This window comes from Corapipo altera, unplaced genomic scaffold (genome assembly GCF_003945725.1).
Source record: "Corapipo altera isolate COAL_440 unplaced genomic scaffold, ASM394572v1 67, whole genome shotgun sequence".
Lineage (NCBI taxonomy): Eukaryota > Metazoa > Chordata > Aves > Passeriformes > Pipridae > Corapipo > Corapipo altera.
The window spans coordinates 1075145-1093185 of NW_020884906.1; the positions used below are offsets into that span (position 1 = coordinate 1075145).

At 41.2% G+C, this 18041-nt stretch overlaps 1 protein-coding gene across 1 annotated transcript in view; it reads left to right on the forward strand.

Moving 5' to 3' along the window:
• Positions 1-17667, forward strand: part of DGCR8 (DGCR8, microprocessor complex subunit) — an 18253-nt gene extending 586 nt beyond the window's left edge. The window contains exons 2-14 of the mRNA XM_027652031.1: positions 5156-6161; positions 6590-6752; positions 7934-8076; positions 8783-9065; positions 10657-10854; positions 12187-12288; positions 12823-12921; positions 13904-13986; positions 14918-15018; positions 15397-15503; positions 15790-15917; positions 16306-16419; positions 16748-17667. Coding sequence (XP_027507832.1) covers positions 5439-6161; positions 6590-6752; positions 7934-8076; positions 8783-9065; positions 10657-10854; positions 12187-12288; positions 12823-12921; positions 13904-13986; positions 14918-15018; positions 15397-15503; positions 15790-15917; positions 16306-16419; positions 16748-16831 — 2328 coding nt within the window. The 5' untranslated portion in view covers positions 5156-5438 and the 3' untranslated portion in view covers positions 16832-17667. The remainder of the gene's footprint in view (positions 1-5155; positions 6162-6589; positions 6753-7933; positions 8077-8782; positions 9066-10656; positions 10855-12186; positions 12289-12822; positions 12922-13903; positions 13987-14917; positions 15019-15396; positions 15504-15789; positions 15918-16305; positions 16420-16747) is intronic.
• The last annotated feature ends 374 nt before the right edge of the window (positions 17668-18041 follow it).

The following is an 18041-nucleotide window of genomic DNA, read 5'->3' on the forward strand; positions in this document are numbered from 1 at the left end:
CGAAACGATCCCCACTAAGACAAGCCCGAATCCCCGAGCCCCCCCACCCCAGCGCTGAGGCGGGGAGGCGCTGCCCTGCCCGGCGGGTGTTGCTGTGCCGCGCTTTCCCCCGCTCCGGCCGGGGCGTCCTGCCCTCAGAGCTGCGGTTGTGTTTTGGTTTGTTTCGGGCTTGTCTTAGTGGGGATCGTTTCGTTTGTTTGTGTGTTTGTCTCCCGTTGCCCCCAACCACGTCCCCGCTGCCCGGCCGTGGGGTAGCGCTGGGGATGGTGGAGAGGAGGGGAACGCCTTGTCAGTGCCGCCCTGCCCGGGGTGATGGAGCGGCGGGTCCTGCCCCGTGTCCCCCGGACCGCTCGGGGGTGACCCGAGGGACGGGGAGATGTCGCCGGACACACCCTCTGTACAGGGGAGAGGAGCTGTGTCTCCTCCGGGCCGAAGTGAGGAAGAAAAGGCACTTTTTCTTTGGTTGTGGTGCGTTGAAGATAAGGTGCTGTGTCTGTAACTCTCAGGATCCCTATTCGAATGTTCCTTCTATTAATAGTAAATTATCTTGTTCACTCTCTGCAAGGTTAATTCTCCCAGTTTTCTTTTTTTTCTTTGGCAGGAAACTGTTCGTTCTTTTGTATTTCTTTTCCCTAGGCTTCGGGTTTATCTGTAAAGTTTGTTTGCCCACCCAACATCCAAGCGTTGCTTCCTGGTAAACTGGGGTTGAATGAACCCATTCCGCTTCTTGACTCCTGTGTAGGCTCTGAGTTACAGGTCTTGGAATTACATCTTTAATTTTTCTTTTACAAGTTGAGAAGTTGTCTCTTCTATTTAGGTAATGAAACTTAAGGGTTCCTGTTTTTAATTCTGTTGGGTTGCTAGTTCTTTCAGTTATCAGGGTTGTTTTTGCATTTTTAGAGAAAGAGAAAGGAATTTGGTTCTTTGTGTCTGTTATTTTTCTTTACAAGTAAGAAGCTTATGTGTGATGTGAAAGGAATATTTTTCCTCTTTCCTAGACTCGGATTTTTGCCTTTTCTTAAATTTAATTTCCTGTTTTACACAATTAACAAAACTATCTAAACCTTACCAGAAAACCGATCAAGCTATAAAAGCAGCTGTTGTTTTTTCATTTCTGAGGATGCCTTTCTGAAATCATGTGTTCTGTTTGTTCTGAAATGGGATGAAGTGTTAGGAACTTGAGAAGTTCTTGAGTCTTGTATGTATTTGCCACTGATAATGCTGTTGTTGGCCCTGGCTGCATTTTCTTAAACTTCCTTGATGACTGACTTACACAAAGTGGTTGTTTCCTTCAGAATCTCTTTACCCTAAAGCTGATAATGGGGAGAGAAACAAGAGAGCAAGTATGGAGTAATTAACATACAGAATGTTTTTTCCTTTGGCATTTCCTGTTCTGCTTTAAAGAAGGTAAATTCAGTCTCTTTGGGGTTTGTTTGGGGTTTTTTAGCAGGGATAATAAATAGGATTAACTTACTTCTGGAACTGTATGTGTCAAAAAGATACAACGGGTATAATAAAAGAAGGTGAATGACTGAGTGAGAAGTTACTCTGACAGGGGTTAGTAAGTGTGATTCAGCTCCATTTGGGGCCAGAGGATGAGGAGGATGACTTTGTATGTGGGTAGCAAATCAGGAGAGTTTGCTCTGGGCCACTCCTCCTTTTGGGTCCACTGAGTGTGAAGTAAGCAGTTTGTGACACAGAATCCAGTTTCTTTTTAAAAGTGACTTTTTGAGGAGAGAATCTGTGGAATGCTGTTCCTTGTTGTGGCTACAGGTATCTGTGAAAAACATGTTCTTTGTGAAGCTCCCTTCTAGATGCCGACCTGCTGTCCAGGGAAGGGAGTCCTTTGAGTTTAGGTGGTGCTGGTTACAAATTCTAAGATTCTAGTTTTTTCCTACCTTGAAAAAAGATACCCTTTTCTCTGTGTACTTCTCTCCTGTCTGGTTGTGGAACTTACTAAACAAAGAAGCAGTTTGTTATTTTTCTTTTCTGCTTTCAAAGGGCATCTGTAAGACGACCGAGCCAAGACTTGCATTTGCTGGGGCCTGTGCAGTTCACAGTTCCTTTTGGGAGTCCCCATTATCTGTATCGCTGAATTTACTTTGTGACACGAGACTTTTTTAAGTGACCTGCTCACATCAGTTAAAGGTGTGAGATTTGCACGTGTTGATCTGCAGGTGGTGAGCTGTGCTTCGTGTGCGTGGTGAGCTGTGCTTCGTGTTTGCCGCAGATCATCCAGAGCACCTTCAGTGTTTTGTGCTGCCTGGGGCAGCTCTCAGAGCTGTTCCATATCTTTGGAAGGAGTCCTTATGGAAACTGTTGATGGAACTTGGTGGAGCCTTGGAGAATAAAATATTATTTCATGACAATGAAGGATGGCAGTATGCAAACTGACTTAGGTCACACTGTAACCCAGTATGCTAAGCCAGGTTTTGTATGTGCCAGTTGTGTTCTTTTGATCTAAGGTCTGTTTGGCTGTTTGTAACCTACCAGCTTATCCAACTCATCCTTTCAGGTTTCATCCCTTCTGTCTGTCTTTGAAATACCTGATAGCTCAGGGAAAATCCTTACTGGTTTTGTTGTGGGATTTTTTTTCCCAGCCCCTGATATAAAGGGCATATTGTAGTGCCAGTTGGCAGGAAAGTCAGTGGGATTTGGACCTGTGTTACTCTGCTTCTCCCTGGTTTTTTGTACTTTATAGGAAGGCATTGTAGCCCACTGTAACTGTAGAGCTACCAAACTGTTATCTTATCCTGGGGATGTGGCAGGTTTATGGCTAGAAGTGGAAAAGCTCCTTTAAACTCCCCTTGGTTTAGTACTTTTCCTGACCACAGTATCTGTACCAAGTAGTCAACAATCCCTGGCAGTGATTTGGTATTCATCATTCAACTATTCATCATTTCCAGGCCAACAAGAAAGGGAAGAGAACAGGAATTTAATTGTTAACAGTACTTGAAACAGAATAACAAGACATGTTTCCTGCAAAAAGCAGAGGTGTTGTGTCAGTGAACTACCAAACCCAGGCAGGTGAAGTTCTCCCGTTTTGACACTGGTGGTAAGACACCCTTTGGTGCAGGAGCAGGACGTGCTTCAGGGGGTGCAGAGGGCATCCCCAGCATGGCTTGTGCCTTGGCAACATTGGTCTCTCTGCTTGGACCAGGCAGCAACACATGGGAAGGTATCACTCTTTCAGATTCTAGAATGCTGATTTCAGTGCTGCATTTCTGTGTGAATTGCCTGTTTGTTCTTTTCAGGAGTCTTTAGAAGACTCTTAGGGTGGAAAAATTAGATGACTTAGGCATTTAATTTCCAGGAGTTAGTGAACTCATGCTGTGACTTTTTTGATTCTTTTGTTCAGAATTAACAATTAAGACACTAATGATTTACTGTGAAGAACTTTAATCATTTGTCAGTCACTTTTTTTTCTTTTTTAATCTGATGATGAGGAAGGTTATTACAGAATTATATTTCTGGAGGTGTTCTGTATAATGGTAGATGTTTGAGAACTTGCTGAAATAAGAAGGAATTGTTTGCTGCTGGGGTCACTATGTTCATCCTGTAGGATGAATGTACAGAACTGCTTGTCTTACTGGTGAATGAGCCATTTTTCAATCTGAAAAGCAACACGTTTGTATCAGAGAGGGCGGGATTGCTTTAGAGCTCTTATCAAATTGGAACCTTTTTCCTTAGTGACTCTACAATGCATGTCAAGCTCAGCATGTTGAATGTGTCACAACCTTGAGTGTGTTTAAAAAGCGACCACAAAATATGAGCTGCTCTGCTGCCCCAGCAGAACTTGTTTTATTGCCAAATCACTAATGTAAGAGTTTGCTCTGTTGGATATTGTGCTTTCTTCCAGTTTCCAGGTAGGTGGCTTGTGTATGTTGTTGAATTTTAATTGATCCCGTTATAACTTCTTATTCCCAGCTTCCTGCCTTGCCCCAGTTGGTGTTTGGATATTGCTGTTGGTTTGTTCCTCCTGGGCTGGCCTAGAGATACATGAGACAATTATATTTGGTTTCTCCATAAGTCCCTCCTGACAACCCAGACGTTCTGCCCTGCTGCCTTCAGTGTTTCACAGCAACACGAAGGACCTGGAGCTTTCTTCCCACAATACTTGGGTAGACTTTCTCTGCTACTTGGGGATGCTTTGGACAGAGCAGGCTGAGCCAACTGCCTTGGGCAGAGGGACACTGCTTCATTTCTAGCTGCTTGGAAGATTTAAACCTGATTTGGGCTGGCATGGAGGGACTTGGAGAAACCAAAATAAGCAGGTAAGAAATTATGCTTCCTTTCCCCAGGTGCTTGTGGTCCTGCACAGATGACAAAAGTATAGTTGAAGAAGGCATCATAGACATGGTAGAAAGAACTCACTTAATGTAAAAAATAAACAAGCCCTAATCACACACTCCCCATCCCCTGGAAAATTTTCTAGAGCAACTGAATATTTTTTCCAGTTTAAATTACCTAAAACATCGGCTTCTAAATACCTTCCAAAATTGTTTTGAGCTTCAATGGTATGTATCTGGACCTGAATTCCTTGGACATAACAAATAAATAGGTCCCTAGTAGTACAAAATACAAGATCAAATGTCTAATATCTGACTATCTAGAGAGTAATTTTCTGTGAGATTTTAGTAAGTTATGAGATTTCCTGTTAAAACTTCCTGTGAGTTTTCAAAAATACCTAATAACTTAAACTTTGAAAAGCCATGTGTCTTACAGAGCAGAGTTGTTAAAAACCTCTTGGTTTTGCAGATTGTCTTAAACTGTAAGCTAATTATCCTTTCTGCTGTGTGGGTAAGTATGGCTTGAGTGCCAGGTTGTTTTAAATTATGGGAGAACCTCCCCAAAATGCACAGTTTTTAGTCTGTCGTGCTTAATGCCCTGCCTGCTAATCAGGCAGAGATAGTCAACTGATCATAACACGGGGCAGCTGTGTTGGCAAATTCCTGTGCTGGTGTACAGCTCAAGCAGTAAAACCAATGGAATTCCAGCCTCATTCAAAATGGGCTCTGGGTACCCTGCGTTTTTCACTGTAAAAATGTCGCTCTTCTGCTTGAAATTTATCCCAGGAGTTACGTGTTTTCTTTCTGCCTGGGATCATATTTCCATTTTTTTCCTGTGACAAAATTTTTTTTTCTTCTTCTTGTAGGTTGAAAGAAGAAAAGGAGACCTGCTTGTCCAATGAAGATGCAGTCTTAGTCTTCAGCTATTTAAGCTGAATGCATTGTGATTTCCAATAATTGAGACAGTGATTCTGAAAGCTGTCTACATTAATGAAAAGAACAATGTAGTCAGCTTAACTGAATCATCAGTGTTGCATATTGAATAGAACACGATAAACCAATCCCGATGGACTTGTGCATGTTAGGAGTATAGATATAAACATTTATTAAAGCGTTGGTTTGGTTTTTTAAGAGACAGTAGTTTTAAAAATGGAGAACTGTGAAGGTGTACCACCCCTCCCTAAAGAACCCGCGAGGGAAATGAGCGTGGAGAATCAGAGTTGTCCCCCACCTCTGCCGCCCAACGAACAGCCTCCACCACCTCCCCTGCAAACGTCCAGTGACGCAGAGGTAATGGACGTTGGCTCTGGTGGTGATGGACAGTCAGATAGCCCTGCTGGGGACACGCCCGGGCTCGGCAGGACTCAGCTGCTCACCAAGGGATCTGCCTGCTACAAGAGCCGCCTCCTCGTGGACCCCGCCGGCGGCGACCAGAGCCCCAGAACCGCTCGTCACGCCCCGTCGGTCCGCAAGTTCAGCCCAGATCTTAAGCTGCTGAAGGATGTGAAGATTAGTGTTAGCTTTACAGAGAGCTGCAAGAGCAAAGACAGGAAAGTTCTGTACACTGGAGTTGAGCAGGATTATAAGGCAGACGCAGAGTTTGGTGTTAATAATGTCAATGGGGATTTGCATGTTTGTCCTTTCGGTGGTGGTAATGGTAAAGCTGTAGGAATAGGGGGAGACAGTGAGGACAAGAAGGAGGATGAAAATGATATTGATCAGGAAAAGAGAGTGGAATATGCAGTTCTGGATGAGCTAGAAGACTTTACCGACAATTTGATGGAAATAGATGAAGAAGGAGGAGGGTTCACATCTAAAGCAATCGTTCAAAGAGATAAAGTGGATGAAGAAACTTTGAATTTCTCATATGAGGTAAGCAAATCCACAGGTTTTTGGTGGGCAAGAGGTTTCCAAGTGGCTAGGAAAAAATACACAAAGAAACAGTCTCTTCTAGAAGTGTGCAGTATATGAGTCAAAAATGCAGAATTTTCAGAGTCGGAGCTTTGGCTGAAAACTTCTTTAAACTGTTTTGGTTAAACTCTTGAGTTGTGTGGCAGCTTCTGTAGTTTGTTTAAAAATGGCATTTAAAAGTCTTTTCACACAGTTGCAGCTCATTTTATCGTAAAAAATACGACTCTCACAAAAACTTATTTTCTTATTTTTCAGTCTTTTTACTGGAATCATTGGAAGTGTCTAGTTTCTCTATGGAAGTGCATATCAAAAATGTGTACTTACTCTTTGCAAGGGAAAAGGGAGGTTGGTAGACCCAGAAGGATAGTGTCTGATGAAGTCTCTTTCAGGATGACTTTGATAATGATGTGGATGCTCTGCTGGAAGAGGGTCTTCGAGCACCCAAAACAAGGAGACTAGATAATGAGAAATACGGGGGTGAGAGCGATCACCAGTCTGATGGAGAAACGAGTGTGCAGCCAATGATGACCAAAATTAAAACTGTCCTGAAGAGTAAGTTGATGTTCATTAAATAACTGTAATTCTTGTATATGGCTTGTGTCTGTAGAACAAAAGTATACCAGCAAGCAGAGTGTGGGATAGCAATTCTTATGGAATTGTTAATATGTTGGAGAATTTTATTGTTTGGAGGCAGCTTGCTGTGGTGTTTTTCGTGTTCCTAAACAGTGAGGTTGGTTTTTGCTTTTGATCTGTTTTATGTACTAAGAATGCATTTTAGTGTGTGGATTTGTGAAAAAGAATGAAGAATGTTACCTCAGTGGCAGAGAGGTGAACAAGGATGATCTGGGGCTTTTGTCTCCAGTACCATGAATCAGCTGAAGACTTCGTGGTCATTGTGGACTTCTCCCCACTTCAGCAACTTCTGCTGTTGAAATGGCTCCATGTGCAGTCTGTGCAGGCAATACTAGGTTACAAGTAATGACTAGAAAAGTCAGTGGCTTACATTTATCTAATTTCATTGTGTAAAGGTTAGAAAGTACTAATAAAGAAGAGCTGAGAATATGAACCAAGCCAGAAGAATTTACCTGAAAATATTCTGAATTAGCATTAAAATTTGAACACACTCTAGAGGAATACTTTACAGCTTCAGTATGTTTTGAAATAGGAAATCAAATGGTTTTCCCCTCCAAAATTGTGTACTAATGCAGGATTGCCAGGAGGCTTCCAGCAAAGGTGAATGGTCTCTGATTTCTGGTGTACAGAGGAGTGAGACCTTGGCTTACAAAGGAGCTCCTTGCTGGCTGTTTGGATCTGTAGGTCTGGTGGTGACTCAATGCAAATTTATTCCCAGGTGTCAAGTGAAAAATTTTTTAATGGAAAATTCAGTTGTTTCTAAAGCAAATGTGACTTTCCCAGTAAATACAGTGGTGCTTAAATACATAAAAGAGACTAGTGAGAAAATCCAGTGAAGAAACAAACAAAGCAGTCTGTATAAAAATTAGTGCTTCTTTTACCTTTCACTTGAGAACATAATGGAATCTGTAATTTTTCGGGATTTAGTGTGGTTTAGAAGCATATACCTTGTTATTAAAACAACTTCTCTCTACAAAACATCTTTAATCTTGTTGCAGTGCAGTTTTATTCTTTGAGACAGAAAAGGCAATAAATAAAAACCTGGATTCTTGTTCTTTTAAGCAGTCTGTGCAAGTTTAAAGCCATTCTTTGCTTTCAAGGTCGTGGCCGCCCTCCTACAGAGCCTTTGCCAGATGGATGGATCATGACATTCCATAACTCGGGCATTCCTGTATATCTGCACAGAGAATCCAGAGTGGTTACCTGGTCTAGACCTTATTTCTTGGGAACAGGAAGCATAAGGGTGAGAGCTGTCAATTACTTACATACTTACTAAGATTTCAACATTAGATGTGTTCCTGCAAGCAGTTGAATATTTTTCTGCTTTAGTGGGTTTTTTCCCAGTGTTAAAACTAAGGTCCTTGAAAAGTAAACTCTTCTCTTTCTGAAAATTTGATAGGATTTTTCTTAGGTGCTTGGTTTTTCTGTTTGGGCAGTTAGAGAATGAGGTGATCTTGTTTGGTGCCTTTGTTTTTCTAGCATATGGCTGAAAAAGTTTGGGTTTATTCCACCATGCAATATATATGGATCACTTATTTGTAGCTGTAAACTAGTCTGAGCTGTGGCTTATGGTCCACATTTACAGAAGTAAGGATGTGACAGTCATGAACCCAAGGAATCTGCAGAAACTGGATTTAATGCCATGGGCTCATGCCCCAAGAAAGCTGGGTGGATTTTATGAAAGCATGTAGTGTGTGCATGTGACCAGAATGTAGTTTGGATCTAAAGCAGCCAACACTCAGCAGGTTTGTGTCGGGGGTGCACAGTGTCAGGGTACCACAGGAGGGACCCTGTTCAGCTCTGGAGTAGAATGAGGTTGCTGACCAAAGAGAAGCCAGAGCCTGCACTGAGGAAAAGTAACTTCCATCTTAATTGCATCTCTTGGGTTTGATTTTTGCTTTTGCTGACCTTGAGATACTGATACCTTCTGTATTATTTTATATTTGCAGAAACATGATCCTCCCCTTAGTAGCATTCCTTGCTTTCATTACAAAAAAATGAAGGAAAATGAGGAAAGGGAACAAAACAATGACATAACCCCCAATGGGGAGGTATCACCTGTAAAGCATCTAGAGAAATCCTCAGAACTGGACTGCCAAACAGAAGAACCAGATTCCACTGCTGCTGATTCTGGGCCTTTAGATGACAAAGACCCCTCTGGGGGAGATGCAGCACAAGGAGCCTTGGGACAAGTTAAGGCCAAAGTTGAAGTATGTAAAGATGAATCTGTAGGTATGTATGGCAAGTGGAGTCTTTTCTTGCCTGGAGTTGGGGTAATGACATTTGGGAGGCTTTATTCCAGACTTGGCAGCTGAGTGGTATCTTGGCTGAGGTCAGGTGATCAGTTTTCAGGCTGCATGCTCTGAGATCTGGAGAAACACATCCAGTATTTGAAATCAATTTTGATTTTAACAGAAGAGAAATACACAGTGAAGAATTTTGGTGAAGCCTTGAGAGTCCACGTGGAAAGGTTTTACACAAAAAATGTGAACAGTTTGGAAGTTAGTCCTGTAGATTTTATCTCAGTTTAACAGTCAGTTAAGTCAATGGATACATTTGAATTGCTGTTGTCAGGTGTGTTAGTGTGACTTCTTTAACTAGGCTTTTCTAGGCAGCCTCTATGTTGGCTGAATTGTATCTATTTTCAGTATCAGCTCTTTAAGATAAGTGGTGCAGCTAAACTGTATTTCCTTATTTGCACAACTCTATCAAAATAAGTCATGCAGATATAATTGGATGCATATGAAGGGGGTGATGCTTCATTATTTTATTTGTACAAGTCTGATAGCCTCCTTTGCACAAAAAGTTGTCTGAAGAAGTCATGCCAAAATCACTGCCTAACTTACAGAAACTTGGACAGGAAGCTCATGTGCCACTTGCCACATCTGCATACCTCAGGGGCCCATCCATGTAAATTAATGCTCCTCAGAATATTGATATGGATCATAGGCTGCTATTTGTCTTCAGTATTCAAACATAAAACTTGCACTTGACATTACATGTGTCCAGTTCCCTCAGAAAAACATACCAAAAGATTTAAAGAAACCCAAATCACCAGTATTTAGCAGCAAAACTAAAACCAGTGAGCACTTACTTTTGTATGTGAAGTTCACCTCTGTATCTCTTTCTTCAAATAGGATCTGTGAGTGATCAAGCATAAGCATGACTTGCATATGGAGTTCCTTGTGGAAGGAAACAATACCAGCAGCTTGCTTTTGTTTGTTTACATCTGTGGATGCTACTCTTTATTTTTGCTGATTATATCTGCAGAAGTATCCTATAAAGGAGAAGCAGCTGTATTTCAAGGGGGGAGTCTTTCAGTGCTCTGTGTGTGAAATTAATGTGTTGAATTGTGCTTAGAGGCTGCAGACACTCCTGGAGGTCATGCAGCATCACTGTACAGAGTTTGATGGTTCACTGCTGAATAAATAGGCGGTGATAGCTGGGCTCAGGAAGCTGAGGCTGGAAGCAGAACTGTGCTCACTGTGTGCCTCGCTTCAGGGGCAGGAAGGTGAACAGGTGTTGAAGCAGAACAGTTGCCAGTGTTTGTTACAAACTGGTTTGGGTATTGTGCTAGATAGGGCTTCCTAGAATCTTCAAGCGACAATAAAATGGTCTTTTGTTTTGTTTTCCAGTTTGCACAAATATTTTGCATTTCCAGTAACAGGAAAACTTGTAATTAGTTCTGTTAGTATAAAATAGCATCTTAACCTTTGGCTGCTGCTCTGAGACTGTAATTATAGCGTGTTTGAACAGTGGAAACAGAGAACTTACTGCTTGCTCAGTGGTAAAGAGGAGAGAGTAACTTGCCTGTGTTCCTCAGATCTGGAGGATTTCCGGCGCTACCTGGAGAAGCGCTTTGACTTCGAGCAGGTGACGGTGAAGAAGTTCCGGACGTGGGCGGAGCGGCGCCAGTTCAACCGCGAGATGAAGCGCAAGCAGGCGGAGGCCGAGCGGCCCATCCTGCCTGCCAACCAGAAACTCATCACCCTCTCTGTGCAGGATGCACCTATCAAGAAAGGTTGGCTTATCTGCCTGCAGTTCAGGCATTCTGCCTTCAACACTGACAGCTCGGCTGAAAATAAATCCTCCAATAAGTTCATTTTGTGTTCTTTGATCCATCACGTTACATAGTAAAGGGAGAACATTGTCAAAATGTGCTTCCTATTGAAAAGAATAATTCGTAAATGAAAAGATTTTTATTTAAGGTTACAGTCCTGGTAACTAGTGACTGCCTTCAGCTATACTTACTGTTGGCTGTTGCTGAAAACCCCCCTGCCTTGTCACTCAGTACTACTGCCTTCTCAGTTCTGTACCAGTTCTAGTTGGTCCAGAATTAGAGATTGGTTACAAATACCATATTAATCCAGATTAAAACCTCCTGTTAAAAATACAAATGTGCAGTTGTGTCCTGTGGTGTGAGGAGTGGATATTGTGTCTGACAAGAAGCTGGAGTGTTCCCTTGTGTGTATTGGCTGTGTATCCATAATAGCACATCTGACTGCAGTCTGGTGTTTAAAATGTCCATTAGACCTGTGATTTGGATTCTGGTTTTATTTTGTACATTGTCATGTTTCCGAGTTTGTTCTCTTAGCAGAATTAAAGCTCATGAGTTGCATATTGACCACTGCCTGTTATAGGGAGGTACAGCTGAATTTTCAGTCAATACATTTTTATCTTCAAGTGTAGGTTTAGAACCCCATTGAAACTGTCTGAATTAAAGATGTATTTGCACTTTATCTGTCTGATCCTCACTTTCTCCCCCACATTGTCATAGTGCCTGCTGAGCCAGGGTTTGTGCTCTTGACTAATGATACTGTTGCAGGGGAAAAATCCCATCCAACCAAAAAGTAATCTTTCCAATAAAAAGAGCACAGCCATGGCAAGGGAGCAGTGCCCTGGTCTGTGGCTTGCTGAACAGGGTTTTTGTGTAGGATGGCTGGGGGAAGGGGGAATGATTCTGGTTTGTGGATTTGAAGTCTATGTGCCCGTTGTTGTCTCCTTTCTGATGTGTTTGGAGCAAATTAGAGGATCTCTAATTGATGTTAGCTGCCAAAAACGCTGTGTCTAGAGGTCCAGAGGCCCTGGGACTGCAAACATTGAACAGAATGTTTGACTTGGCTCATAATTAGTGCACTTCTAGTTGTTGATGGAAACATCTCACTCACACCTCAATACTTTGTCAATGAAAATGGCCTGGGAGGTCTTAGTTACCTGCACCAGATTCAACACCAGTGCATTTCACTTATCCCTTGGAGCTCCTAATTTATTTATTGATTTATTTGTAGTAGAAATAGTCTTGTAAAGACTGGAACTACTTAGTTTCTTCCCCTCTCCTTGTCTTTTTTTGCAGAATTTGTCATTAATCCCAATGGGAAGTCTGAAGTTTGCATACTGCATGAATATATGCAACGAGTCCTGAAGGTTCGCCCTGTTTACAATTTCTTTGAATGTGGTAAGTCTGTTAAGTTTTCTTAAAATATAACTGGAATCAAATTAACATTGGGCTTTGTTTCCTGAAGTGCTGTGATGTATGTTCCCTTAATTCTTACTTTTGTTTTTTCGTTTTCTTTTTTTTTTTTTGAGGGCACCTTATAATTCTTCAGAATTATGTTATTCCTATGTATGTATTACATAATTTACCTGAATTTTCAATATCAGAATGTGTAGCTCTTGTATTCACACTGGGATTTGGAGACTTTGGTGTTAATACTTGAATTCTGGCAGATTACCAGGGATCTCTTAAAATGTTCTTTATTTGGAAGAATGTGGTAAGTCTCTGTTAATGGAAAACTCTTGTTAGTCTTTCTTATACTGAAGTAAGCAATTTTTCAGTCTTTATGAAGAATAAACAATTTCCATCCCTCTTGAAGTTGAAATGAAGAAGAAAAGAAAGCCTTGATAGTGGTGGTATCTCATGTTCATGGTGAGTGTATTTTACACTGAGAGTTCTGCAAAGCTTTCTTTTACTTTCTTCCTCTATTTCCAGAGAACCCAAGTGAACCTTTTGGAGCCTCAGTTATTATTGATGGAGTAACTTATGGGGCAGGAACTGCCAGCAGCAAAAAACTTGCCAAGAATAAAGCTGGTAACATTTTTTCTTTCTTAATAACAACTCCTGATTTGTTTCTCTGTTTTCATTTCTGCTTTGGAAATTACATATTTGCCAGAGTAAGTGGGAATAATTTTGTTAACAGTCAAATAAAATGTGTACATGGCCTTTTGGCAAAATTGATAAATGCTGGTGCAGAGACTTTGCTGACAAGCAAAGGTTCAGCAATGGACTGGGACAGAAAACCATGAAGGAACTTGCTCTGCTGACTTCCATGCAGGCTCTTGATGTGCACTGGGCAGCAGTGTGAGAGTCTGTCTCTAATGATCCACCAGGAAGAACTTGTTGGAGGTTTTATGTCTCTGCTGTCACCTGCTGTATAAACACCTGGGGATGGATTGGAGCAAAATGAAAATATTTGCCTATCTTTCAAAAAAAAAAAAAGGAAAAAAATCCCTCCAACTTTTGTTTGTATTGGTTTTCTCTCTGACAATAAAGCAGTTGCATTGAACTATGTGATTATTGATTTCTAAGTACTTGTCTTCATTTTTCTAACTGTGTAAGTCTGTAATAACTGTGTAAGTAGTTCTAGATGGGAATGTCTTGCCACATCTGCTATGTTAGGACTCCTCACTGAGCTCCAGGTTTCAATCTCTTTAGCATAAGGCTCAGAAAAAAAACCCTCAGCAGGTAAAGATGTATAACATCCATGTGGTAATTTCTGCACTTGAGAAGTCCATCAGTGCAGCCAAATCCCCAAAAAGCAGCCTGGAATTGTTTGTGCATGAGGAAAAGGGATTTTGCTGTGAAGGTTTAGGCAGATCCTGGGGTGCTTTTTGTACCACGCTGGGGTTTGAATGCCCTGGGGATGCAGCACCAGGGCTCAGCTCTAACAACTGAGGGACACAACTCTCATTTTTGCTGCTAAGGGCTCTGTGTCACTTATTAGAGGAGATCTTTTTCTTTACAGTCATTGTTTAAAATAAACTTAACCAAGATGTTTAATCACTCTCTGCAGCTCGAGCTACACTGGAAATCCTTATTCCCGACTTTGTTAAACAGACCTCTGAGGAGAAGCCCAAAGACAGTCAAGAACTTGAGGTACTGAGCTTTTGCTTCCTGGCTGTCATTATTGGAGTCTGTTTTTAAAAACATTGCACCTTCAGTGTCAAAAATACAATGGAAAGTTCATAAGGTTGTTTTCTCAGTCCAAGGGAAATGTGAAATTCTTCCTTTAGAGGAAGATCTATGGCAATGAAAATACCTTTTTTTTTAATTGGAATTGATCAGAAGACTTAGTGTGATGCAGAGAACTAGTTCCTTACTGATTATATCAGGTCACTTACTGAAGACCTGAAATGTTCCAAGATACCAGACTGCCTGTACTGTCCTGGATTCCAAAATCCTCTGGTTGATGCTGTGGAAAGTTCAGAGCTAAGTGTTGTCTGGTTTTGTGTGATCATCTTAGGACACCAACGAAGAACTGAAAGTGCTCAGTCTTCTGAGATGTTTTTACCTACCTGTAAATCTCAGGCAGTGACATTTGAGAAAATCAAAGGAAGAGTTTCTTTAAGTGGAGAATATGTGCTATATTTTCAGGTGCTGGAAATATGAAGTAGTTTGTTGATCAGTGGTACTTCCCACAGACCATCAGTGAGGAGTAAGGGACAAATCAGTGATCAGCCTGAAAGGAACGTTTTAAAGAGTGCAATATGCAAAGTTAGTTGTTTGTGCCTTTGCTTTAATTTAAAACTGTTGTATCCCCTACACTACTGAAATGGTCATTAGGAAAATGCAAACCATTTTTTCCATTGCTTTGCAATACAAAATGTGCCAATAGCTGTGTGATTAGGTGTGGCAGTTTTAAGGATGTTGATAAATACCTCCCATTATGGATTTAAAAGCCCTTTTAAAAGTATTAGGCACAGAGCAACAGATCTTATTGAATGTTGCAAAAGAGAAATGAGGGTTAAGGACAGTTTTAGGGCCTTACTTGCACAAAGCACAATGACCCTTCTCAATTCCTTTGTAGTATTTTAACCATATCAGTATTGAGGACTCACGGGTATATGAACTCACCAGTAAAGCTGGACTCTTGTCTCCATATCAGATTCTCCATGAGTGCCTTAAAAGGTAAGGCTGCAGCAGGAGGGCAGTTTGGGGGCACAGTGTCCCTGCACTGTTGGGCAGTGCCTGGGCACTGCTGGGCTGGCTGAGCTCCCTGTGCCAGCCTTGGGGGGACTCAGCTGGGCAATGCTGAGGCTCTTGGAATTCATGTTTGCTGTTTAGGCCTCTTCTGAGATCAGAATTTTGTTGGGGGACATATATTTGATTTCCCTTTATACAGGCTTGCCTTTTCAAGTTGCTGATCTAAAATACCCTTTTCATTAATGAGTGTTTTGGAATTTATTATTAATGTCTAATTTCATTGCAATTACTCTGGAAGATAACTGCAACCACTTCAGTTGTTTGTAGTTTTACTTAGTATGTCATCTTGATTTTGTGCTTAAGAAACCACGGAATGGGAGATACATCCATCAAGTTTGAAGTGATTCCTGGGAAAAATCAGAAGAGTGAATACGTGATGACGTGTGGGAAGCACACGGTGCGAGGCTGGTGTAAGTACAGGCTGGGGAGTTCTGCCCTGCCTGGGGCTGGGGGCTGGGGAGCTGTCCCTGCTCTGCTCTCCCAGTTCTGACTGATACAAGGGAATGTTTGGGGGGCTGGGGAGCTGTCCCTGCTCTGCTGTCCCTGTTCTGACACAAGGGAATGTTTGGGGAGCTGGCTCAGCTGGGAGCTGTCCCTGCTCTGCTCTCCCAGTTCTGACTGACACAAGGGAATGTTTGTGTTCATCTCACTACACGATGGTCCAGGACTGACACACTGCCATGACTGTTTTTACAGGCAAAAATAAGAGAGTGGGGAAGCAATTGGCTTCCCAGAAAATCCTGCAGCTCCTGCACCCCCACGTGAAGAACTGGGGCTCTCTCTTGCGGATGTACGGGAGGGAGAACAGCAAGCTGGTTAAACAGGTGACTGTGCTCTTGGGTTGGTCATAACCTACCCTGGGACTGGAGTTTTGCCTTTGGATCTTTCTGGGGGTTTAAATTTAGCCCCAGCAAAGCTTTAGGGTGTCTGTTTTGGTGTGCTGGTCCCTGCTGGTGAAGGCAGTGCCCCTCTGGGGAGCAGTTCTCAGTTCAGAAGGGATCCTGTACCTTGCTATTGCCAGAACAGGAGAGGAGTGATTGCACTGACAGTAATCACTGTTAATCTTGCATCTTCCAGATCAAAATTATATAACCTGTTAAATATTTAACATTGACCTCACTTGTGGAAATAGATTTTATTACTTAAGGAAGTACAGCTATTGCTTCATGTACATTATTTTGATCAGTTGTTGCTTGTGGTTCTGTTGAATAGGAAACCTCTGATAGAAGTGTGATAGAGCTTCAGCAGTATGCCAAAAAGAACAAGCCAAATCTGCACATCCTGAACAAGTTACAGGAAGAAATGAAAAAACTGGCACAGGAAAGAGTGAGTAAATGTTCTTGTGGATTTACAAACAACACAAGTGCCACAGTTCACCTGTACCAATGGTCAGATGGTTTTGCTTGTTTTACTCAGCATCTCAGGTGAAGAGAGCTCTTCAAAACTTGACTGGGGGGCTACTTTTAAACTCTCTTTTAAACTGTCTTATAACTTAAATGTACCTACTTCAGTAAATTTATTTTCAACGTCAGCCCAAGTTAGTCTTTCACAATGACTGACAGAAGGTTGGCTAAAATTGTACAAAATTGGAATGGTGTTTATGATTACCTTCTCTTTGTGACCGTGTGGTGGGGGCTGTTTCATGTTTTTGTAGGAGGAAACACGAAAGAAACCCAAGATGACAATAGTGGAGTCGGCTCAGCCTGGGAGTGAACCTCTCTGCACTGTTGATGTGTGAGGAGAAAATGCAAGTGGGGAGCAATAACACAAATGGAGGAACTAGATTTTCAACAATTATTTAAAAATTGTTTGCTGCAGAATGCAAGATAACTTTTAAAATCCAAGCTGCTTCAGTTATGCATTGTTCTTTTTGCATCATCAGGGCAATATTACTTTTTCCTAGTTTCTTTTTCTTTGGTTAGGTATTTTTCCTTTTTTAATACCTCTGAGATATGTACGTTTAAAGGATCGATCATAAAGGTCTCTTACTGGGCAAATGCACAGAGCACAGGCATGTTCACACAGGATAAAATCAATCAAGCACTTTTTTCCTGGAAAGCCATCCATGTTGTTTGAAATGGATGTATTTTAAGTATGAAATTCAGAATATCTATGTACAGGTTGAAGCCGATATTATATATATACACATTCATATATATGTATATATAAAAGAAATATATGTACATCTTCTTGTATGAACATGCCTAAAACTATTTTTGTGAAAAGTTTTGTTGCATTTCAGCACATAATAATATGCACTGATAAGACACTTTGGTGACAAATACAGGAAAGTGATGAGCAATGTTCCTAATGCCATAGGATTAGGCCAGTAATGCTGTTTTTGTTTTACTTTTTGTCTCCTGCCAGGCTTAGATATTTGAGAGCACAGGATAAACATTTTTTTACTACTTGAAAAGAACAAGTACACCTGGTAGTGTTAAGAGTAACAGATTGGATATCCAAAATTACTGGACTTTATTTGTAATGAAAAGAGCCTGTGTTAGTTTACAGATCACTTGAACGGGGAAAATACGGCCCTAGTTGTATGATTAAAATAAAAACTGTAGTTTGAAAGGCTGTTTTCAAAGCTTGGAGCCAAAACGCAGCTGATGATGGTTGATAGTCTAAATATACTTTGCCAATGATGTGTTTAAAGACTTTCCACTCCCTTCTCCCAGCAATAAAACAATTTATTTGTTTGGTGTCAGATTACATCTGACTTGATCAATTAAGTCTTAATTAATTTGCACCATAAAAGCAAAGAACTTAAAAAAGAATCAACACAACCCTAAAATATGAAATAACTGCAGCAATTTAGTTTTTTTTTAAGAAGCCTTTGTTTTTACTTTTTTTTAATTACATTTTTAGTTTTTAAAGACAATGTGTAACTTTTGCAAACTAGAATGTAGGTTTGGGTTATGACATAGAGTAATGAGTAGAATGAGACT